The sequence below is a fragment of the Thalassophryne amazonica genome, chromosome 17 (assembly GCF_902500255.1).
Source record: "Thalassophryne amazonica chromosome 17, fThaAma1.1, whole genome shotgun sequence".
Lineage (NCBI taxonomy): Eukaryota > Metazoa > Chordata > Actinopteri > Batrachoidiformes > Batrachoididae > Thalassophryne > Thalassophryne amazonica.
In genome coordinates, this window is record NC_047119.1 from 45205127 (window position 1) to 45225168 (window position 20042).

The window sequence follows — 20042 nt, forward strand, 5'->3', positions numbered from 1 at the left end:
TATAATATATATATGTGTATATGCATTATATATATATGTGATGTATGGTGATATGTATATATATATATATGTGGTATATGTATGTGTGTATATGTATAATATATCTATTCTCTATATAATATATGTGTGTATATGTATATATATATATATGTGTATATGTATGTGTGTATATGTATATATATATATATATATATATATGTATGTGTATATGTATGTATATATATATATATATATATATATGTATGTGTATATGTATGTATATATATATATATATATATGTATGTGTATATGTATGTATATATATGTATATATGTATACGTATTACGTAATGTTCTCCTATTGGTTTATTGCTGCCAGGGTACGTACTCTACGCTGCCAGCGTGCGTACTTTACGTATTACGTCCCTGTGTCAGCCGGAAATGGTCCGATATTCCGACGGTGAAAGACAACGTCGGTCGTTTTTACAGATTTTGGAATTCAGTGCGCACATAAGGCGCACCGGATTATAGGGCGCACGGCCGATTTTTGTGAAAATTTAAGGCTTTTAGGTGCGCCTTATGGTGCGGAAAATACGGTATATGTATATGTCCATGGTCAGAACAACCAAAAAAACCCACAGCATCTTCAACTCTACCACTTCTACTTCCACTTCCTATCTACCTTTTGTTTATGCCACCACCTTATAAACTTTGCCCTTCACTCTTGCAGATACCTTTCTATCACAAAGCACCCCTGCTACTCTTCTCCACCCTGCCCACACTTTCTTCTTCACATCTCTACCACACTCTCCCTCACATTGATCAGTTGATGCCAGAAGTGGGAGTATGTCACCATCAAGTCAGTCTCAGGTCATTAATCAGCAAGTCCCAAGTCAAGTCTTAAGTCAAAATGACCACCAAGTGTTTGAGAGCTGACTTGAGACTTGACTTGGGACTTGCAGATTGATGACTTGAGAATGACTTGACAGTGACTTGCTCCCACCTCCGGTTGACCCCAAGTAATTAAAGTCATACACCTTCACTGCCACTTCTCCCTGAAATCCCACCACTCTGCTTCACTCCTTACTCGTGCACTCTTGTTAAGTCAATAACGACTTATTGAACAAAAGCAATGCAGTTTGCTTATGTCGCGTGCCTGTGAGGGAAAACCCAATAAACAGTGTGGTTGTAATGTGCTGTCTGTTTTTTCCATCCCAGCATGTGTTACTGAGAAGACAGTGATGCTTCCAGCAGATATGTACTACAAATATGAAGAGATCAAGTCCAAGCCATTTATAATACCCGATTCTGACATCCCGGAGAACCTCCTGCACTTCACGTATCTTTTTTATTTAAATATTTTTTTATTAACATAGTGAACAGATCACAGAGACAGCAAGAGGCATCGAAAGATTTTTTTCAGGCTTGAGCGTGTTTAATAATAGTTTTGTTTGTGTAATAGCATATTTGTTAATTGGAGCTATTGTAATTTGATTGCACTGAAAGTTTAAAGAAAGACGACAGTCTTTATTGTTAGTGTATTTTTATTATGTCTATATGAGAGCTTAGACAGTCATGAAGTCCTGGCCTCTTTACTTAATGTGTTGTAACTTTCTAACAGATGCTATTAGTGTATTTGTTCTTGATCCTTAACTGGTACTGTCAAGCCACTCTTTTGGTTATGACTGTGGTCGCAGGGCCAACCTGCACCTGCTGGATGACAGAACTCTGGTCTTTATAGCAGGTAACCTTCTCATCCTCCTCGACATTCCCACTAAGCAGCAGCAATTTCTCAGATCCTGCAGCGGCACAGGAATCGGGTTCGTGACGGTAAGTCGGCTGACTGTTTTTTTTAACGTGCATATTGGTGAAGAGTTAAAGTAAATTTCCGAACTGTTCATCTGCCATTTCCAATTGGAATGAGAGACACATAGCTTTAACATTTACTCAGGAAGTGGTAAACTTTGTGCTTTGACTCCGCCATTGATGCTGTTAGCTTTGAGTCACAATTTACATACAAATGTGGAATTTGTTGGAGAAGCAGCAAAGCATACCAGCTTCACGGATCAAAAATAGAGCCCGACTATATGGATTTTTTTCCGGGTTGATACGGATTTTAGGGAGTAAAAAATTTATGATCGATACAGTTCATCCAGAAATTATTCACAGCACTGCATATATTCCACCTTTTATGTTACAGCCTTATTTCAAAATGGATGAAATTCTTTTTTTTCCTCAAAACTCTACACACAATACCTCATAATGACAATGTGAAAAGGTTTTAGATTTTTGCAAATCTAAAAAAAAAAACAAAAACAATAAATCACATGTACATAAGTATTCACAGCCCCAGGTGCTGCAAAGAACAATGGGCAAAACTGCCAAATGATAAGTGTGCCAAGCTTGTGGCATCATATTCAAGAGGACTCCCAAAGGTGCATCAACAAAGTATTTAGGAAAGGTGTGTAAATAATTATGTACATGTGATTTCTTTGTTTTTTTCTTGAAATAAATTTGCAAAAATAAATAAATAAATAACTTTTTTTCATGTAGTCATTATGGGGAATTGTGAGTAGAATTTTTTTTTTTGGGGGGGGGGGGGCGGGGGGTGAATTTACTCCATTTTGGAATAAGGCTGTAACATAACAAAATGTTGGAAAAAGTGAAGTGTTGTAAATACTTTCTAGATGCACGGTATATCTGCTGAGATATACAAAAATTGGCAATGATTCCTAACATTTCATTATCTAACCTTTATGACGAAGAAATATAATTGATGCTTGATGTCATACAGTGTAAAACATGAACTTTGTTAGAAATATCTATGAATATAAGCAACAACCAACCTAAGTATGTCACACTGCCTTTACACTGCATCAGATTGGCAGTTGGCGTGTCACATCAGTCAGCATTTGCATAAAAATATTTCCCATCTATTTTGGCCTCCCTAGCTGGTGGTCTAGCTGGTGGTCTCTTATCACTGTAAAGGACCCTCTTTGTTTGAAAATGCAGCTGGTGGCTTTGACTTTGTCTCTTGTAGCTGATGTGATCAACGGGTGTCCCAGCCATGCTGGACAACATTCCAAACGATGCAGTTTGTTATGTGCAGACGCAGGTTGAGGAGCGGACCAGCGTCTGACTGAACCCAGCGCTAAATAACCAGAAAGCGGTTCCAAAAACAAAAAAAATTATTTCCCTTCTGTGCACTAATTTGTGTACAACATAAATGTGCGGTTATCTGGCGACGTGAAGGACGGCGCGCTCTCCAGCACCCAAATGGATCGAAGCCCGATGCTTCTGGACCCAGACTCACCGCCGAACACCCCCCAGGTGGATACGACAAACTGACTCTGTGAAGGATGGAAAAGGTGAGGTAAGTCAACAGCTACAACAAATATCCTTCAAAGGCACACACTATCAGCAACACATTCAGGTCTGAATTTAAGCTTTATGTAAATGAGCAGCTTCTCACAACAGGTGGAGGATCATCATTCCGTACGCCACGGCAGTGAGAAGCGAGCTGCACAATTCTCATCAGTGTTAAAATATACTGCGTAACAAAATACCAAATTACTGTTAACACTTATTCAGACAATCATCACCTCTGATGTGTGCTGATAGCATGTGTCCCTCACCCGTCCTCCTTCACAAGCACGATGTGTCAAACCCAGGCGCGGTCCTCAGTGTCTCACAAACGAATGTCACAAGGTCGAGTTCCCGGCAATTCTGCTCGAATCATTCATGGCTTAAATGCAGAACGCCATCTCATTATCTGCTTCAGCTGAAAGTCTTTAAGTTTGCACGTGAGCATCATCCACAGGTGCTGCAAGTCATTAGGCCTGCACGTGAACATCCTCCACAAGTGCAGCCAATAATGCTGATGAGGGTGAAGGACTCTTCTGCCAGCACCTTCTCCACAGACAAAAACCCAGTTTGCATACCACCTGGAGAGCAAAGAAAAGAAAACAACACAAAAATGTCCAGCCAAACCCCCCAACACACAACACAGTTGGCCAGCTTCTGCTGGATAAACTATGTAATGGCATCATATACAACAGCCAAATAAAATTATAAAATTTCTGCCAATAACTGTTAAAACTGCTGTAAAATCAGCTCTGCAGTTTTTGGATTCTGATAGATACTGGTGAGGACCAGTGGACCTCCTGTTTTGTGCCATGTTGGTGTCTTTTAACATGCAAAGTAAAATAAAGACAGACAAGTTATCAACTTGCTTGTGAAGCCTTGTTGCTAATCATAGGTGTCCCGATGGCCGGTGCAGCTTCTTCTTTATATCTTCTGTCTAAATGTATTGTTATATTTGTTACTGCATGTGGGTACAGGTACATCCAAGAAAACAATACTTTGCTGTAGCAGAGAAGGGAAAATATCCCGACATCATTGTCTATGAATATCCCTCATTACAACCCTACCGTATCCTCAGAGGTAAACTCTTCCAGAGATCACGGATTTATGCTATTTACAATGGTATTACACTGGCTCCCGATGGCTGTGTTTTAATCTGTATGTCTGCAGGTGGTACAGAGAAGGCATACAGCTCTATGGATTTCAGCCATGATGGCAGTATGCTGGCGAGTGTCGGCACAGCGCCAGACTACAAGCTAGCACTTTGGGATTGGAGGCAGGAGAAGGTGATGCTGAGCTGCAAAGTTGTTTCTCAGGACGTCTACCGACTCAGCTTCTCTGCACACAACCTGGAGGATCTGACCACTTCAGGATCTGGACACATCAAGTAAAAGTCATTATTACAAGGAGTCAACGTTTTTTTCAGGTGTGGTGGTGACTTGCACAGTTAAAGAGGCTTACTGAATAGTTTGTATCATTTACAAGACTCTATCCAACTAATGTGTTAAATAAAGCCACATGTAAGAAATTACTACATACAGCTTGTGCAAACAGAATCAACCCAATTTCATTCTTAAATGTTTCTAAATATATGATCAGCTGGAGCTCCTGGTGAAATTCTGTTGTACCCGCATTAATAGTAAATATCCACCAGGTGGAGATACTGCTCCATTTCAAGAACCTTGAGTGCACGCTGTTGTGGGACACAAGGACAAACTTGTTGCTTATAGTAGTAACTGCAGACCAATCACTCATACAGATAAACAACACATTCTACTTTAATGAATCACTTTGGATATTAATATTTTACATTTACTCTGATGGACTACCCAGCAGTGGGGAATAAGTTTCATTACAGTAGAAGTCTTTCAGAAAGCGCTGTAACTAGGTTTAAGGATATGATTCCTTCATGTTCTCCAATGCCATATACCAACACAGGGCAGAGTAGCTACCTAAACTCTGTGAGTGAGATAGATTATCTCGTCAATAGTTTTACATCCTCATTGAGGACAACTTTGGATGCTGTAGCTCCTCTGAAAAAGAGAGCCTTAAATCAGAAATGCCTGACTCCATGGTATAACTCACAAACTCGCAGCTTAAAGCAGATAACCCGTAAGTTGGAGAGGAAATGGCGTCTCACTAATTTAGAAGATCTTCACTTAGCCTGGAAAAAGAGTCTGTTGCTCTATAAAAAAAGCCCTCCATAAAGCTAGGACATCTTACTACTCATCACTTATTGAAGAAAATAAGAACAACCCCAGGTTTCTTTTCAGCACTGTAGCCAGGCTGACAAAGAGTCAGAGCTCTATTGAGCCGAGTATTCCTTTAACTTTAACTAGTAATGACTTCATGACTTTCTTTGCTAATAAAATTTTAACTATTAGAGAAAAAATTACTCATAACCATCCCAAAGACATATCGTTATCTTTGGCTGCTTTCAGTGATGCCGGTATTTGGTTAGACTCTTTCTCTCCGATTGTTCTGTCTGAGTTATTTTCATTAGTTACTTCCTCCAAACCATCAACATGTCTATTAGACCCCATTTCTACCAGGCTGCTCAAGGAAGCCCTACCATTAATTAATGCTTTGATCTTAAATATGATCAATCTATCTTTATTAGTTGGCTATGTACCACAGGCTTTTAAGGTGGCAGTAATTAAACCATTACTTAAAAAGCCATCACTTGACCCAGCTATCTTAGCTAATTATAGGCCAATCTCTAATCTTCCTTTTCTCTCAAAAATTCTTGAAAGGGTAGTTGTAAAACAGCTAACTGATCATCTGCAGAGGAATGGTCTATTTGAAGAGTTTCAGTCAGGTTTTAGAATTCATCATAGTACAGAAACAGCATTAGTGAAGGTTACAAATGATCTTCTTTTGGCCTCAGACAGTGGACTCATCTCTGTGCTTGTTCTGTTAGACCTCAGTGCTGCTTTTGATACTGTTGACCATAAAATTTTATTACAGAGATTAGAGCATGCCATAGGTATTAAAGGCATTGTGCTGCGGTGGTTTGAATCATATTTATCTAATAGATTACAATTTGTTCATGTAAATGGGGAATCTTCTTCACAGACTAAGGTTAATTATGGAGTTCCACAAGGTTCTCTGCTAGGACCAATTTTATTCACTTTATACATGCTTCTCTTAGGCAGTATTATTAGACAGCATTGCTTAAATTTTCATTGTTACGCAGATGATACTCAGCTTTATCTATCCATGAAGCCAGAGGACACACACCAATTAGCTAAACTGCAGGATTGTCTTACAGACATAAAGACATGGATGACTTCTAATTTCCTGCTTTTAAACTCAGATAAAACTGAAGTTATTGTACTTGGCCCCACAAATCTTAGAAACGTGGTGTCTAACCAGATCCTTACTCTGGATGGCATTACCCTGACCTCTAGTAATACTGTGAGAAATCTTGGAGTCATTTTTGATCAGGATATGTCCTTCAGTGCGCATATTAAGCAAATACGTAGGACTGCTTTTTTTCATTTGTGCAATATCTCTAAAATTAGAAAGGTCTTGTCTCAGAGTGATGCTGAAAAACTAATTCATGCATTTATTTCCTCTAGGCTGGACTATTGTAATTCATTTTTATCAGGTTGTCCTAAAAGTTCCCTGAAAAGCCTTCAGTTCATTCAAAATGCTGCAGCTAGAGTACTGACGGGGACTAGAAGGAGAGAGCAGATTTCACCCATATTGGCATCTCTTCATTGGCTTCCTGTTAATTCTAGAATAGAATTTAAAATTCTTCTTCTTACTTATAAGGTTTTGAATAATCAGGTCCCATCTTATCTTAGGGACCTCATAGTACCATATCACCCCAATAGAACGCTTCGCTCTCAGACTGCAGGCTTACTTGTAGTTCCTAGGGTTTTTAAGAGTAGAATGGGAGGCAGAGCCTTCAGCTTTCAGGCTCCTCTCCTCTGGAACCAGCTCCCAATTCGGATCAGGGAGACAGACACCCTCTCTACTTTTAAGATTAGGCTTAAAAACTTCCTTTTTGCTAAAGCTTATAGTTAGGGCTGGATCAGGTGACCCTGAACCATCCCTTAGTTATGCTGCTATAGACTTAGACTGCTGGGGGGTTCCCATGATGCACTGAGTGTTTCTTTCTGTTAATGCTCTGTATGCACCACTCTGCATTTAATCATTAGTGATTAATCTCTGCTCCCCTCCACAGCATGTCTTTTTCCTGGTTCTCTCCCTCAGCCTCAACCAGTCCCAGCAGAAGACTGCCCCTCCCTGAGCCTGGTTCTGCTGGAGGTTTCTTCCTGTTAAAAGGGAGTTTTTCCTTCCCACTGTCGCCAAGTGCTTGCTCACAGGGGGTCGTTTTGACCGTTGGGGTTTTTCCGTAATTATTGTATGGCTTTGCCTTACAATATAAAGCACCTTGGGGCAACTGTTTGTTGTGATTTGGCGCTATATAAATAAAATTGATTTGATTTAATAAATTAAAGTGACTTGCGTGTTGTGTGGGCCGCCAGAAGAGGAGGTACTGCTGGCCCACCACCAGAGGGCGCCCTGCCTGAAGTGCGGGCTTCAGGCACGAGAGGGCGCTGCCGCCACGGACACAGCCGAGGGGTGACAGCTGTCACTCATTATCTCATGACAGCTGTCACCCATCTTCACTTCATCATTCCACTCCATAAAAACCGGACGTCATCTCCACCTCGTTGCCGAGATATCATCTACCTGTGAAGGTAACTTTCTCAGCCGTTGTTTTTGTCTTTTCAGACAGTGTTTGCTTCTGTATTGTTTGCAGTCAGTTCTGTGAGTGCTCGCAGCTGGAGGCTGAGTTTGTGATACGTGGAGAGCTGACGTCTTCGATCCCCACGCCAAACTGTTGATAAGTACTCATTACTACTGCACGTGCCAGTTTTCTGGATTAGAGGTGGAGGTGGTATTCCCACCATTGCTGTTACTGGGTGTGCACGCACCCACATCTTACTGTTTTTGCTCCTCGCCAGCAGTACCAGATCTGACATTCGGAGACGGTGGCCACCTGGGGACTCGGGACTTGGCGGCTCCAGTATTCTCCAGGTTCGGTGGCGGAGGAAATCTTGTGGTTCCGGTTCTTCTCAGGACAGACGTCTTCTATCCTCGAGCCTGCCCACACGTCACCTTTGTGGATTGACTGTTTGCATAAATTCTGTAATCCTCTGTGTTTTGGTTGTACTCTTTCACAACAGTAAAGTGTTCATATTCGACTCTTTCATTGTCCGTTCATTTGCGCCCCCTGTTGTGGGTCCGTGTCACTACACTTTCCCAACATTGCTTTTATAATCACTCAAGTGCAAAACAAGTGCCCCAAGCCTTAGTTTTCAGCTCCATTACCATGTTTTTGGAATAATACTTTATTTCATGAAGAACCCACAAGGGGTTATAGCAATAAATAATACAAGTAGCATCACCTGGGTGAAAACACATCAAACAAGAAACAAACTAAAAAAAACTAAAGTAAATATTTATATTATAATAGCCAAGTGGCCCCTCTCTCTCTCTCTCTCTCTCTCTCTCTCTCTGTGTGTGTGTGTGTTTATGTGTGTGTGTGTGTGTGTGTGTGTGTGTGTGTGTGTGTGTGTGTGTGTGTGTGTGTGTGTGTGTGTGTGTGTGTGTGTGTGTTTATGTGTGTGTGTGTGTGTGTGTGGCTTCAATCACAGAGAAACCGAGGAGAGCTGACTTCAACCATTTGGTATGCCTACATAGTCAGTTTTACAGAGTAAAATTTACTCTGCTGGGATAACATTTGATCCTAGTCTAAATAGAGTAAATTACACTCTATTGTAGCGTGAAATCGGCTCGACAGTTGTCGCAGACCGAACGGTCCCCCCTAAAAATTGGTCCGCCCTGCCTTCACTGCACATGCGTCATTTCAGAGCTCAGCAGCTCATCTGAGACAGAGTCTCTTCAGTCAAAGCGTTCAAATGGATTAATGGTAAATGGATTGCATTTATATAGCGCTTTTCCATTTGCATCAGACGCTCAAAGCGCTTGACAATAATACCTCACATTCACCCCGATGTGAGTGATTATTACATCAGATGACAAGGTAAAACCTCTTAAATCATTCTAAAGTCAGTTTTAAGCAGAAATTAGGCCATTTTGAGCAGAAACGAGATGATACTCTGTGAAGCTTCGAAAAGACCAACGCGCAGTGAACGCAGCAGCTAGCAGCTCGTCTGGCTGCTGCGCTCTGAATGCTTCCTCCATCTTTTATTATGAAATAATGCTGAATTTATGTGGATATGATTATTCTACAAAAGCTTCAGATATCTGTCGCTGAGATAGATGATGACTGGAGTGCAGGTTTAAGCACAAACGAGGCGATCACCGGTGAACCGCAGCTGATGATGAATGCGCAGTGAAGGCAGGGATGACCAGGTTTTAGGGCGGACCATTCATTTGGCAACACAGTCTGGTCAGTGCAAGTGGTTTCACACCAATAACACTTGATTTCACACTGTTGAGTTGATTTATCCCTGTGATAGAGTATATTTAACTCGATTTGGACTGGGATCAAATGTTATCCCAGCAGAGTAAATTTTACTCTGCAAAATTTACTGTGTATGTATTTTGGGTAAAGAATAAATGCTGCAAAAACGGAAATTTTTTTTTTTTTTAAATTACCAATTTTAGCTAACCAGTAAGCAATGGATGTTGTGCTGCAATACACCATGGAAGTTTGAGGTTTGGGGGTTTTAAATGTTGTTTTTTTGTGGTTCATGTTACTTTAACAGTGTTGTTACTGTGATTGATTTAGGTGTTTTTGTAGTTCAATTGATTTAGTCAGTTTAGTTAAATGTCATGTTGTTGTTACCATGACTGAGTTAAGGGTAGTGGTGGGCACAGTTCTGCTAATCTGCTAATTAGCAAAGCTAACATTTTGTTCGCGGATTAGTTTTTTACCTAATTTGTAAACCATCAATGAACCAATTAGCTTCCGCTAAATTTAGTTCTGCTAACTTTCAGTCTGCTAACATATTTTGCTGGCATAGTAAGTAAAACTTAATGATCAAAAATATTTGTAAACTCTAAAATCATGCATGTTAATTCCTGTCTGTTGCATGCTTTACAACAGTCACACTGCAGTGCACTTTTCACTTATGGTTTCACTTACAAACAACTAATTCCGGACAGTTTATTGACATTAACAGTAACTGTCATTTTTACAAAGTGAAAATATCGCACGTCTTTTAAAGTAATGTGCTAATTCTGAAGGTTTGATCGTTGACAGACACATACGCCAAAAGGCATTATGGGAAAAATGGTTTCAATCACCGCCCGGTCAAAATGCACAGAACGCTGCGATCTACTGGATGGGAGTGTGAATAACGACCAACATTGGTCGCGATTTGTTGTGAATTACACGTCACAAACAGAATTGTCAATTTTGCAAATGCGATTTTTTTTTCTACACATGAAAAAAATTTACATATTTACAAATAAATAAACCAACCAACCAGTGACAAAGTTAAATAATCACCTACAGTACAATTAAACATGTTCAATAGACTAAACAGCCATAGGCATTTAAATATAAAAAAAAATACATTACGTAATCTCATCAAGAGATATATCTACAACAAGAACAGCAATTCAATAAGAACAGCAATTCAATAAAATGATATAGTATTGTCGGGACTGTGGACCTGCTATGGGGGTATCAGGAATTTCTATGTAAGGTAAAATTAAATGGAAATTCTTTTTTCAAAGGCCTCAAAACAGAATTTGGCTGTTTTTTTTTTTTTTTAGGATCAAACCTTCGGCTGTCAACATATATTTCAATCTTGTAGTTTCGTTTAGGCTGACAAAATTAGAGCAGCTTTGTTCAATGTCACTGTTTTTGTCATGACGCAATTTATAAAATTTTATAATTAAAAATGATACAGACATGGCTCTGTACGGTCATACAAGGACTGGAAGACCAAACACACACACACACAAACACTGATTTCAAAGAAGAGTCAGAGTTCAGTCATCTGAGAAGGTCAAGAAACATTAATCCAGTCTGGACAAGGAGAGGAAGCAAGCTGCAGGAAGGGAAGAAAACATAAAATTACTATGATGTCAAAGCTGGTTGTGTTTCAAGGTTATCCAAAATCCTTCAAACGTTCATTTGTTTCAGTATGTTAGTTAATTAATTAATTAATTAATTAATTGGTTAATTTATTATGAACATCAACAACAACAATAATAATCTTTAGTGATTTGAGACATCAAAAATGAAATGAGTACTGTTCTTTTTTATTACACTAAACTTGTTTGTGGATTTGGATTAAATTTTAAAATTCCACGACTTCTTTTTCCCTTCTCTAACAGGTTCTGGAAGATCACTGGTACCTTCACTGGTCAAAAGTTGCAAGGGCATATGGGACAGTTTGGGAAAACTACACCGACTGATATTGAGGGCTTCATTGAACTCCCTGATGGAAAGGTGATTGTGTGACTGTGGAGGTTAATACAAGTCTGTAGATGTAATAGAGAAGACATAAACCATTAAAAAGATGTGGATTAATGTCACTGTGTTTGAATCTGGAGAATCTATTGCAAAAAAAGAGGGGAAACGTTTGGAAACATTTGTTGAATAATGTGTGCTAAATTCAATTTAGCACACATTATTTAATTACATCCTCTTATTTAAAACATAAAATTAATATTCTGCTCCTAAGATCAGACTTTCTCATGACCACAGATGATCTTAATTTGATGCATAGTAAATTGAACAGGCTATTCAAAGCCTGTCACAAGTCCAATTTGTTGACACTTGTTTAATATGCCTTAAATAGCACTAGAAAGTATTATTAGTCAGACCTGTATCCTCATTCTTTAACTCTGAATCAAAGTTTGAACCCCTCTGCAACTCAGCAAAGCTTTTCTGCCCCCTACAGCCTGACAAGGTGTTGCTATACATACTCGTATATATACTCATATATACATATATACATATATATATATGTGTGTGTGTGTGTGTGTGTGTGTCTTTCAGGTCGTGTCTGGATCAGTTTGGGGAAACCTGCTACTGTGGGAGGACAACATCATCAAAGTGGAGATTTGCCGTAAAGGTGGGCGGAGCTGTCATACCGGGTCCATTCAGCCATTTACCCTGGAGGAGGGACAGCTGATGACCATTGGCTCTGATGGAGCGGTCCGGGTGAGATGCCTGTGTTGCCACGTTGTCACCTCACTTTCTTTGCAATCTGCTGTCATCAATTTTTAAAATTATTCATCAAAATAACAATTTGTAGGTTTCTAAATTGGAACTTCTGAAATGCAACCCATGTTTTTAGACAAGAAGATAAAAGGGGAAAGAGATGGATGGAAACATTTTGAGGCAAATCATGACTACAATCTTAGCACAGATTTTCTGGCCTATGGTCTAGTCAGAATCTCCTCATGCCACCATGGGTATGTGATCTCTACAGCATGTTCTGGGTCTACCCCGGGTTGTCTTTGCAATTTCATGAACCTCCAAATTGAAGAGCACTCCAGTCATATATCCAGATGACCTCCACTACCCCAAGTGGCTGTACTCTGATCTCACTTCAGAGGCCAATTTTCTTCAGTCTGTCTCTTAAGAATAAGTCGTCCCACCACTCTATGACAGGAATGTCTTGACTCCACAATGTTATTCTTTTGTATGTTACTTGATTTTTATGTCTATAAGTGAGTTTTGGAAGGTAAATCAACTGGAATAGGGGCCATGACTGGCCTTTGTACCAATTTCCACATTACAGTTGACAGCACAACAAATCGCCAGCAGAGCTTGCACTGCATTTTATTCACAAACAGAACCTGAACATGCTAGAACTCCTTGACTTCAGGCAGAAATTCACTGTTGTCCCAAGACTTTGGAGTCACTTTACTGGTTTTTGGCAGCAAACAGGCATACAGGTGAACTGATGGGACAGTGGAGCAGTTGTGATTATTCTATATTGCTGTATTCCTTGGTTTGTTTCTTTCAAACACTGCTTGTTTAAGCCCCGCCCTCTCTCTCCTCTCCAGGGCTGGGACTTTGAGGTAATTGACAATGCCGACAGCAGCGATGACAGTCCCCTGTTTGAAATGGAGCCCATGAACGAGATGATGATCGGACATAATGTCAACCTCTCCTGCATGGTGAAGACCTCCTTACCAGATTCCTTCATCTGGTTTGCTCAGGTCAGAGTGCAAAGGTCACAACATTTAACTCCACGTGAAATAAAATGATTTGGTCTCACCTGATTGGGAACTGAAAAGGTCTGATCTCTGAGCTCTGCTGCTTTGTAGGATTCCAATGGAGCAATTTGGCAACTGGATCTTTCATTCACCAACACGGTGAGTTCTCACTGCTGCGCTTATTGTGCGTAAACACAGACACAAATGTGCATTTTAGAAAAGATCCATAATTGACCTTTACCACAGAGGAGATGAATACTGGTGATGGTGGCAAGTCCATATAGTTAAAGTGAAATAGCTAAAAGTGATATATAAATGGTCAATTTGGAAATCCAATCTTTTGCTGGTCAAACATACAACAGAAGTGAAGCAACAACATTTTTTTTAAAGGAAAAATTATCCACTTATATAGTAAAAATGACTGAGAGCTATATTTATGATTACTGAGATGAATGGGATGTAGTCGTTCAGTTCATATTAATTAACCCCCTGCCACCAGCCTCATTTTGGCTTGTCAGTATCTCACAAATAAAAAGTGAAATTTCCCTTTGATGGGACATACAGGCTTAGGGGGGGTTAATCGTAATTGTTCCATTACATGTTGTAATACCCCGTTCTCCCATCAGAGGGCCCAGGGCTCTACACACAAAATTCTGCCAAAAGAGGGTCTGGGCCAATGCATGAGCATGGCCAATATCATGTACATCAGAATGCCAATTTCAATAAAATGTCTAATTTCATCACAAATAAAAAAGAATACCCCCAGGTGGACTGCGTGGATCCCACCTATTTATCGCTCAGCGCTTTCACGCCCTCTTGAACTCTCTCCTCAAAGTTCTCTTCAACTTACCCTTGAAGAACATGTCGCACCGAAATCATAGCAATTAAGATTTAGGCTGTTAGTGACCATCCAATGATCCACCTGGATTACTTTATGTACTTCAGTGACCGGTTTCAAAATATACAGCATTCGCAACAAATAGCTATGGAGACTTTCAAAAACAAAGTACTCGTGAGTGTTTCAGACAAGTGGCGTAGCTATCAGAAGTGTCCCAGCATGTGCTTCAGTGGAATGTAGCTGTTAACGTTAAGAACAGAGGCATAGATTAATTTCAAAGTTAACATAAGTGTGATGTTGTGTTATACACACACACACACACACACACACATACATACATTCCAGCTCCAAATTCACACTCTCTCAAAGGAAAAAAAAAAAACTTGCCACAAAACACAAAAGGGGCAACATCCTGAACATGCCAGACTCACCGTGTTATAGATTTATTGACAAATGTAAATTCCACATGATCAAAGAAGCGTGAGTGCGCGATTTCGCCAGCTGCAGTTCTACCTTTAGTTCTCTCACGCTTGTGGCACATTAAATAGTGTCCATTAACTCCTGGAAATAATGTATTCTGACTTTTTCCAGTGTAACAAATCCATCTCCGTGTCTAGGCAGTCTGTTAGAACAGTGTCATAGAGATGCCCCCATGTCATGTACACAGCTTCAGTAAACCAGCATCTACATAACAGCGTGTCACCACGCTTTAGGTTCCCAAATCCAACACTCTGAAAAAGGTATGAGTTTCGGGGTGAAGTGTGTCGTCTCCTGTCTGTAAATCTGAGCCATCACTTTCGAACGAAAGCTCAGAAGCTTCATTTTCAGACGGAGCAGGTCTGTTTCTCCTCTGTCTGTCAGTCATTGGGATGTTTCTGCTCCTTCTAAAATGTACGTCACATGCCGAAAAATGCCGAGAATAGCCGAGTGAGACATATTCCGGAAATGCACCTGCTAACAATCAGAGTGAGAGGAATAAAATACATCAGCGATCACTAGTTATTAGCACATGTGTGCGGAGAGACTTACAATCATGAGTACTTTTATGTTGCCTTGCTAACTGGGACGTTAAAAATGTGAGACATGTCCTTTGAGGTACTTGTCGACTATGGGTCTCCTTCTGGTATTTAGCCTCAGATGTTCACCACCCACTTTGGGCTGCATTCCCAAACAACCCAACCCCGGGAAGACCTGACCCCCGGCGTGACAGGGCATATCACATGTGTCCAATTTTTGTCCTTTTCTCATTGATTAAATGTATTCCATGTAATTTATTTTACTTTCAGGTGGGCATTTAACCAACTTTCTACAAAAAAGGGGGTGGGCTGATACTTAGCTGATGCTCTGGTGGGCAAATACAGTAACCACAGAATAATCACTCCTATATTCTGTGTGCGCAGACACCCGATCCGAAGTGCCTCTTCTCGTTCCATGCCGGGCCGATTCAGGGACTGGACGCGTCCAGGAAAAGCCATCTGATGGCCACGACTGCTTTGGATCGTGAGTCAAACATGGTTTGCACACCTGTAAAAATGTTCTGATGCAAGCACACCTCCTAAAACAAGTGATTCTCTGTGCTTCAGGTTCGGTCCGGGTTTACGACTTTCTGGCAAAACGACAACTGACAACCAGCCGCTTCAACCAAGGGGGGACTGCTGTCTGCTGGGCTCCGCCTTCGGTGAGTGTGGCTACACTTATAATACAGCCTAAAGTGGACCACATGTGATATGGGTCCATACTGTACATGTGATAAATCTGCAAGAACGGGAACGCTTCAGGAAGGAGTTACAGGACTTGGTTGAGGATAGGGAAGTGTGGGATGAGCTACTTGGTGTCCTGCCACCACGACCTGGACCTGGACCTGGATGAGCGGCAGAAAATGAATGATATGTAACAACCAGTCAGTCAGAAACAGCTAAAAACTTAACCTCCTCTGTGGAGAAATACTAATTTTCAAATATTTTACACTTTGTGTAACACTAAGTCAGTATGTTTTAGCAGGTTATGTTCCCTTGAGCTTAAAGACTTTGTTGCTTTGGCATGACTACCAGGACAAACCTGACCAGCATCCTGACTTTGTCTTCAGGTGAATCATCCTGGATGTTTACTGGTCACGGGCTTTGAGGATGGGGTTGTGCGCTTGTTGGAGCTGTACGATCCTCACAGTCTCCACATAGTCACTGGGCGACACAAAAGCGACGCTGAGCTGCGCCTGAAACAAGCCTTCAAACCCCATAATGCACCTGTGACGGCTGTTGCATATGACCGAACCGGAGCGACCTTAGCCACAGGGGTACAGCTTTCTTTCATCAGAAGACAGTACATGAGAACTTTGTGACTTTGTTAATTTTTTCCTCTTACCTTTCTTGTCTCCAGAGCTCAGACTGCACAGTCTTCTTCTTTGCTGTTGGGAAAAACTACAATCCCATTGGCTTCGTCCATGTTCCCAGGCCGGTGCAGAGGCTGGAGTGGTCACCTCATTCCCATGTAAGTCCATACTATGCAGAAAGGAGAAATGCACACAGATATCTCTGACTGTATTTGTTGTATTCCTGAAGATAAACCAGTTTCTGTGAAATTAAATTGTTTGCCTTTTTATACCCAGAGGAAAAGCACGCTGCTAATCCTGTGTCAGAGTGGCCATGTTGTTGAGGTGCAGAGTCCTGATACAGATCTCACAAAGTCTTCAAAGTCCTACCACCTGCCTGATTTGCCCAGCAGATCCTTCAGATTCAGGAGCATTAAGTCTCGTATTAAGGTTCGAGCTCTCCCACAGCATGAGTCAATCAGAAAATTCAAAAATTCAAACAGAGAACAAAAACAAAGTTCTGGAAACCAAAAATAATTATTCACAAGGTACAGACACCACAAGAGAATGTAGGCCTCGATCTGACAGATGTAAAGCTAATATAATCCATCATTTGAGCTGCGAAATGTTGCCATGTTTCCAGGTTGTTGACTAAAACATCATGGAAGTGAGAGTGAGTTCACCCAGTGTTAACAACAGCATAAGTTCCACGATACAATGTATATCATGATACAGCTATCGCGACTACATACATTCCACCATACATAATTATGTTTGTGTTCACACTAATTATGTAGAAAATAATCTGTGGTGAATGTTTAACTTCAAAGAAACAAATTATTCTGAATTATTATCTTATAATAATTGCTGGTATGCATCTGTGTGTCTGTCACGTGGAGGTTTGCGGACGACTTCTCAGCGGTCGCTGGGCCGATCTGCTCGAAACATGACCCGCAGGTTCGGCTGATGGTTGAGCAGTGGATACTTCATTATCATCATGATCAGCCTGCAACCCTAAAAGTTTTTGGAGTCTGAAAAAAATCACTTTTTCCATGTGGGACCCAGCTCAGCCAGTTTAGTATGCATGCTCGGTTGGGTGTTACTGGCTAAACCTAATCACAGGTTGTAAATTATAATTATAATTTTTGCAAGACATTATTTCTTCCATGCAGTTTTTGACCTTTCATGGTATCCCAATATTAATTTTTATAGAAAACAACCCCCCAAAAAAGAGAACAATATTCATTTTTTTAATAATAAGATTCAATTCAGGCCCCAAGATATGATTATCATGATACAGTGAGGCAAATAAGTATTGTTCCACTGTCAATTTTGCAAGTTTTCCCACCTACAAAGAATGCAGAGGTCTGTAATTATTATCGTAGGTACACTTCAACTATAAGAGACAGAATCTAACAAAAAATGTCAGAAAATCACATTGCATGATTTTTAAATAATTAATTTGCATTTTATTGCATCAAATAAGTATTTGATCGCCTACCAACCAGCCAGAATTGTGGCTCTCACAGACCTGTTAATTTTTATTTAAGAAGCCCTCTTTTTCTGCACTCTTTACCTGTATTAATTGCACCTGTTTGAACTCCGTACCTTTATAAAAGATACCTGTTCACACACTCAATCAGTCACACTCCAACCTGTCCACCATGGCCAAAACCAAAGAGCTGTTTGACACCAGGGACAAAACTGTAGGCCTGCACAAGGCTGGGATGGACTATAGTACAACAGGCAAGCAGCTTGGTAGAAGACAACAACTGTAGGCACAATTATTAGAAAATGGAAGAAACACAAGAAGACTGCCAATCTTCCTCAGTCTGGGGCTCCATGCAAGATCTCACCTCATGGGGTAAGGATGATTCTCAGAAAGCCCAGAACTAGGGTCTTCGAGCATACCAATGACCCAAAACACAGCCAGGGCAACTAAAGAGTAGCGCCGTAACAAGCATTTCAAGGTCCTGGAGTGGCCTCGCCAGTCTCCAGACCTGAACTCAATAGAAAATCTTGGGAAGGTGCGGAAACTCGAAACCTCAAAGATCTGGAGAAGATTTCTATGGAGGAGTGGACCAAAATCCCTACTGTAGTGTGTGCAAGCTTGGTAAAGAACTACAGGAAACATCTGACCTCTGTAACTGTAAACAAAGGTTTCTGTACCAAATATTAAGGTCTGTTTTTCTATTGTATCAAATTCTTATTTCATGTAATAAAATGCAAATTAATTATTTAAAAATCATACAATGTGATTTTCAGATTTTTTTTTATTTTTTTTTTAGATTCTGTATGTGTGTGTATTGTTCTTCTCCTAGTAACTATAGGACTTCACTGCAGCTCCAAAAAGGTAGCCTGATTGTGACTATTTAATTTTGGAAAGGATGTGCTCAAAGAAGCACATACTGTGTTTACATGCACAGTAGGCGTGTCTTTTAGGTTACAGAGAGTGGACAAAAGATTACAGATGGGACAACAGTTGAGTCCAACTCCAGTATTCCAATATAATCTAAGCTCTAGTTTGTGGGAAAGCTGCAGCTTCCAGCCCACATCATAGCGCCCCCAACAGGATCTTAAGAAGTTTTCTTATTACTGTGCAAATAGATGCCTCGTGGTCTAAAGTCTGCTTTGTTTGTGTGATTCAGAGAGACAAGGAAATTGCCAGACGGCAAGCCATAAAGGAAGTGAAGAAAGAGAGAGAAGAGAAACTAAAAGAAGCACAGGTATTCATTCGGGAAGAAGAGGAGGAAGGGCTCCCTCCAATCTACATCCCAGAGTCTCCGAGTCCTCTCTGCTGTGGTTTTTACTCACAGCCTGACCAGTTCTGGCTCTCTATGGTTTGTGCCTTTTACAGTTACGCACGCATGCACTCACACGGGCGCACACACACACACACAGACACACACACAGACTACTAGGTGGTGATCATGTGTTTCACTTAGTCATGAGTAACGCTGGTGAATCTGATGTGTTTCCATAAAAGGGTTCCAAACATTGTCGTGTTGATAATACCACTGTAAGGATTAAATGACGTACAGTAGTGTTCAGAATAATAGTAGTGCTATGTGACTAAAAAGATTAATCCAGGTTTTGAGTATATTTCTTATTGTTACATGGGAAACAAGGTACCAGTAGATTCTCACAAATCCAACAAGACCAAGCATTCATGATATGCACACTCTTAAGGCTATGAAATAGGGCTATTAGTAAAAAAAAAGTAGAAAAGGGGGTGTTCACAATAATAGTAGTGTGGCATTCAGTCAGTGAGTTCGTCAGTTTTGTGGAACAAAGAGGTGTGAATCAAGTGTCCCCTATTTAAGGATGAATCCAGCACCTGTTGAACATGCTTTTCTCTTTGAAAGCCTGAGGGAAATGGGACGTTCAA

At 40.5% G+C, this 20042-nt stretch overlaps 1 protein-coding gene across 1 annotated transcript in view; it reads left to right on the plus strand.

Moving 5' to 3' along the window:
* LOC117529214 (cilia- and flagella-associated protein 44) overlaps positions 1-20042 on the plus strand; it is a 52922-nt gene that overhangs the window by 2380 nt on the left and 30500 nt on the right. Inside the window, 14 exon segments of the mRNA XM_034191934.1 lie at positions 1197-1317; positions 1646-1808; positions 4319-4421; positions 4512-4728; positions 11673-11787; positions 12340-12504; positions 13356-13511; positions 13620-13667; positions 15747-15846; positions 15930-16024; positions 16433-16639; positions 16723-16833; positions 16952-17104; positions 19303-19494. Of these exon segments, the coding sequence (XP_034047825.1) occupies positions 1197-1317; positions 1646-1808; positions 4319-4421; positions 4512-4728; positions 11673-11787; positions 12340-12504; positions 13356-13511; positions 13620-13667; positions 15747-15846; positions 15930-16024; positions 16433-16639; positions 16723-16833; positions 16952-17104; positions 19303-19494 (1946 nt within the window).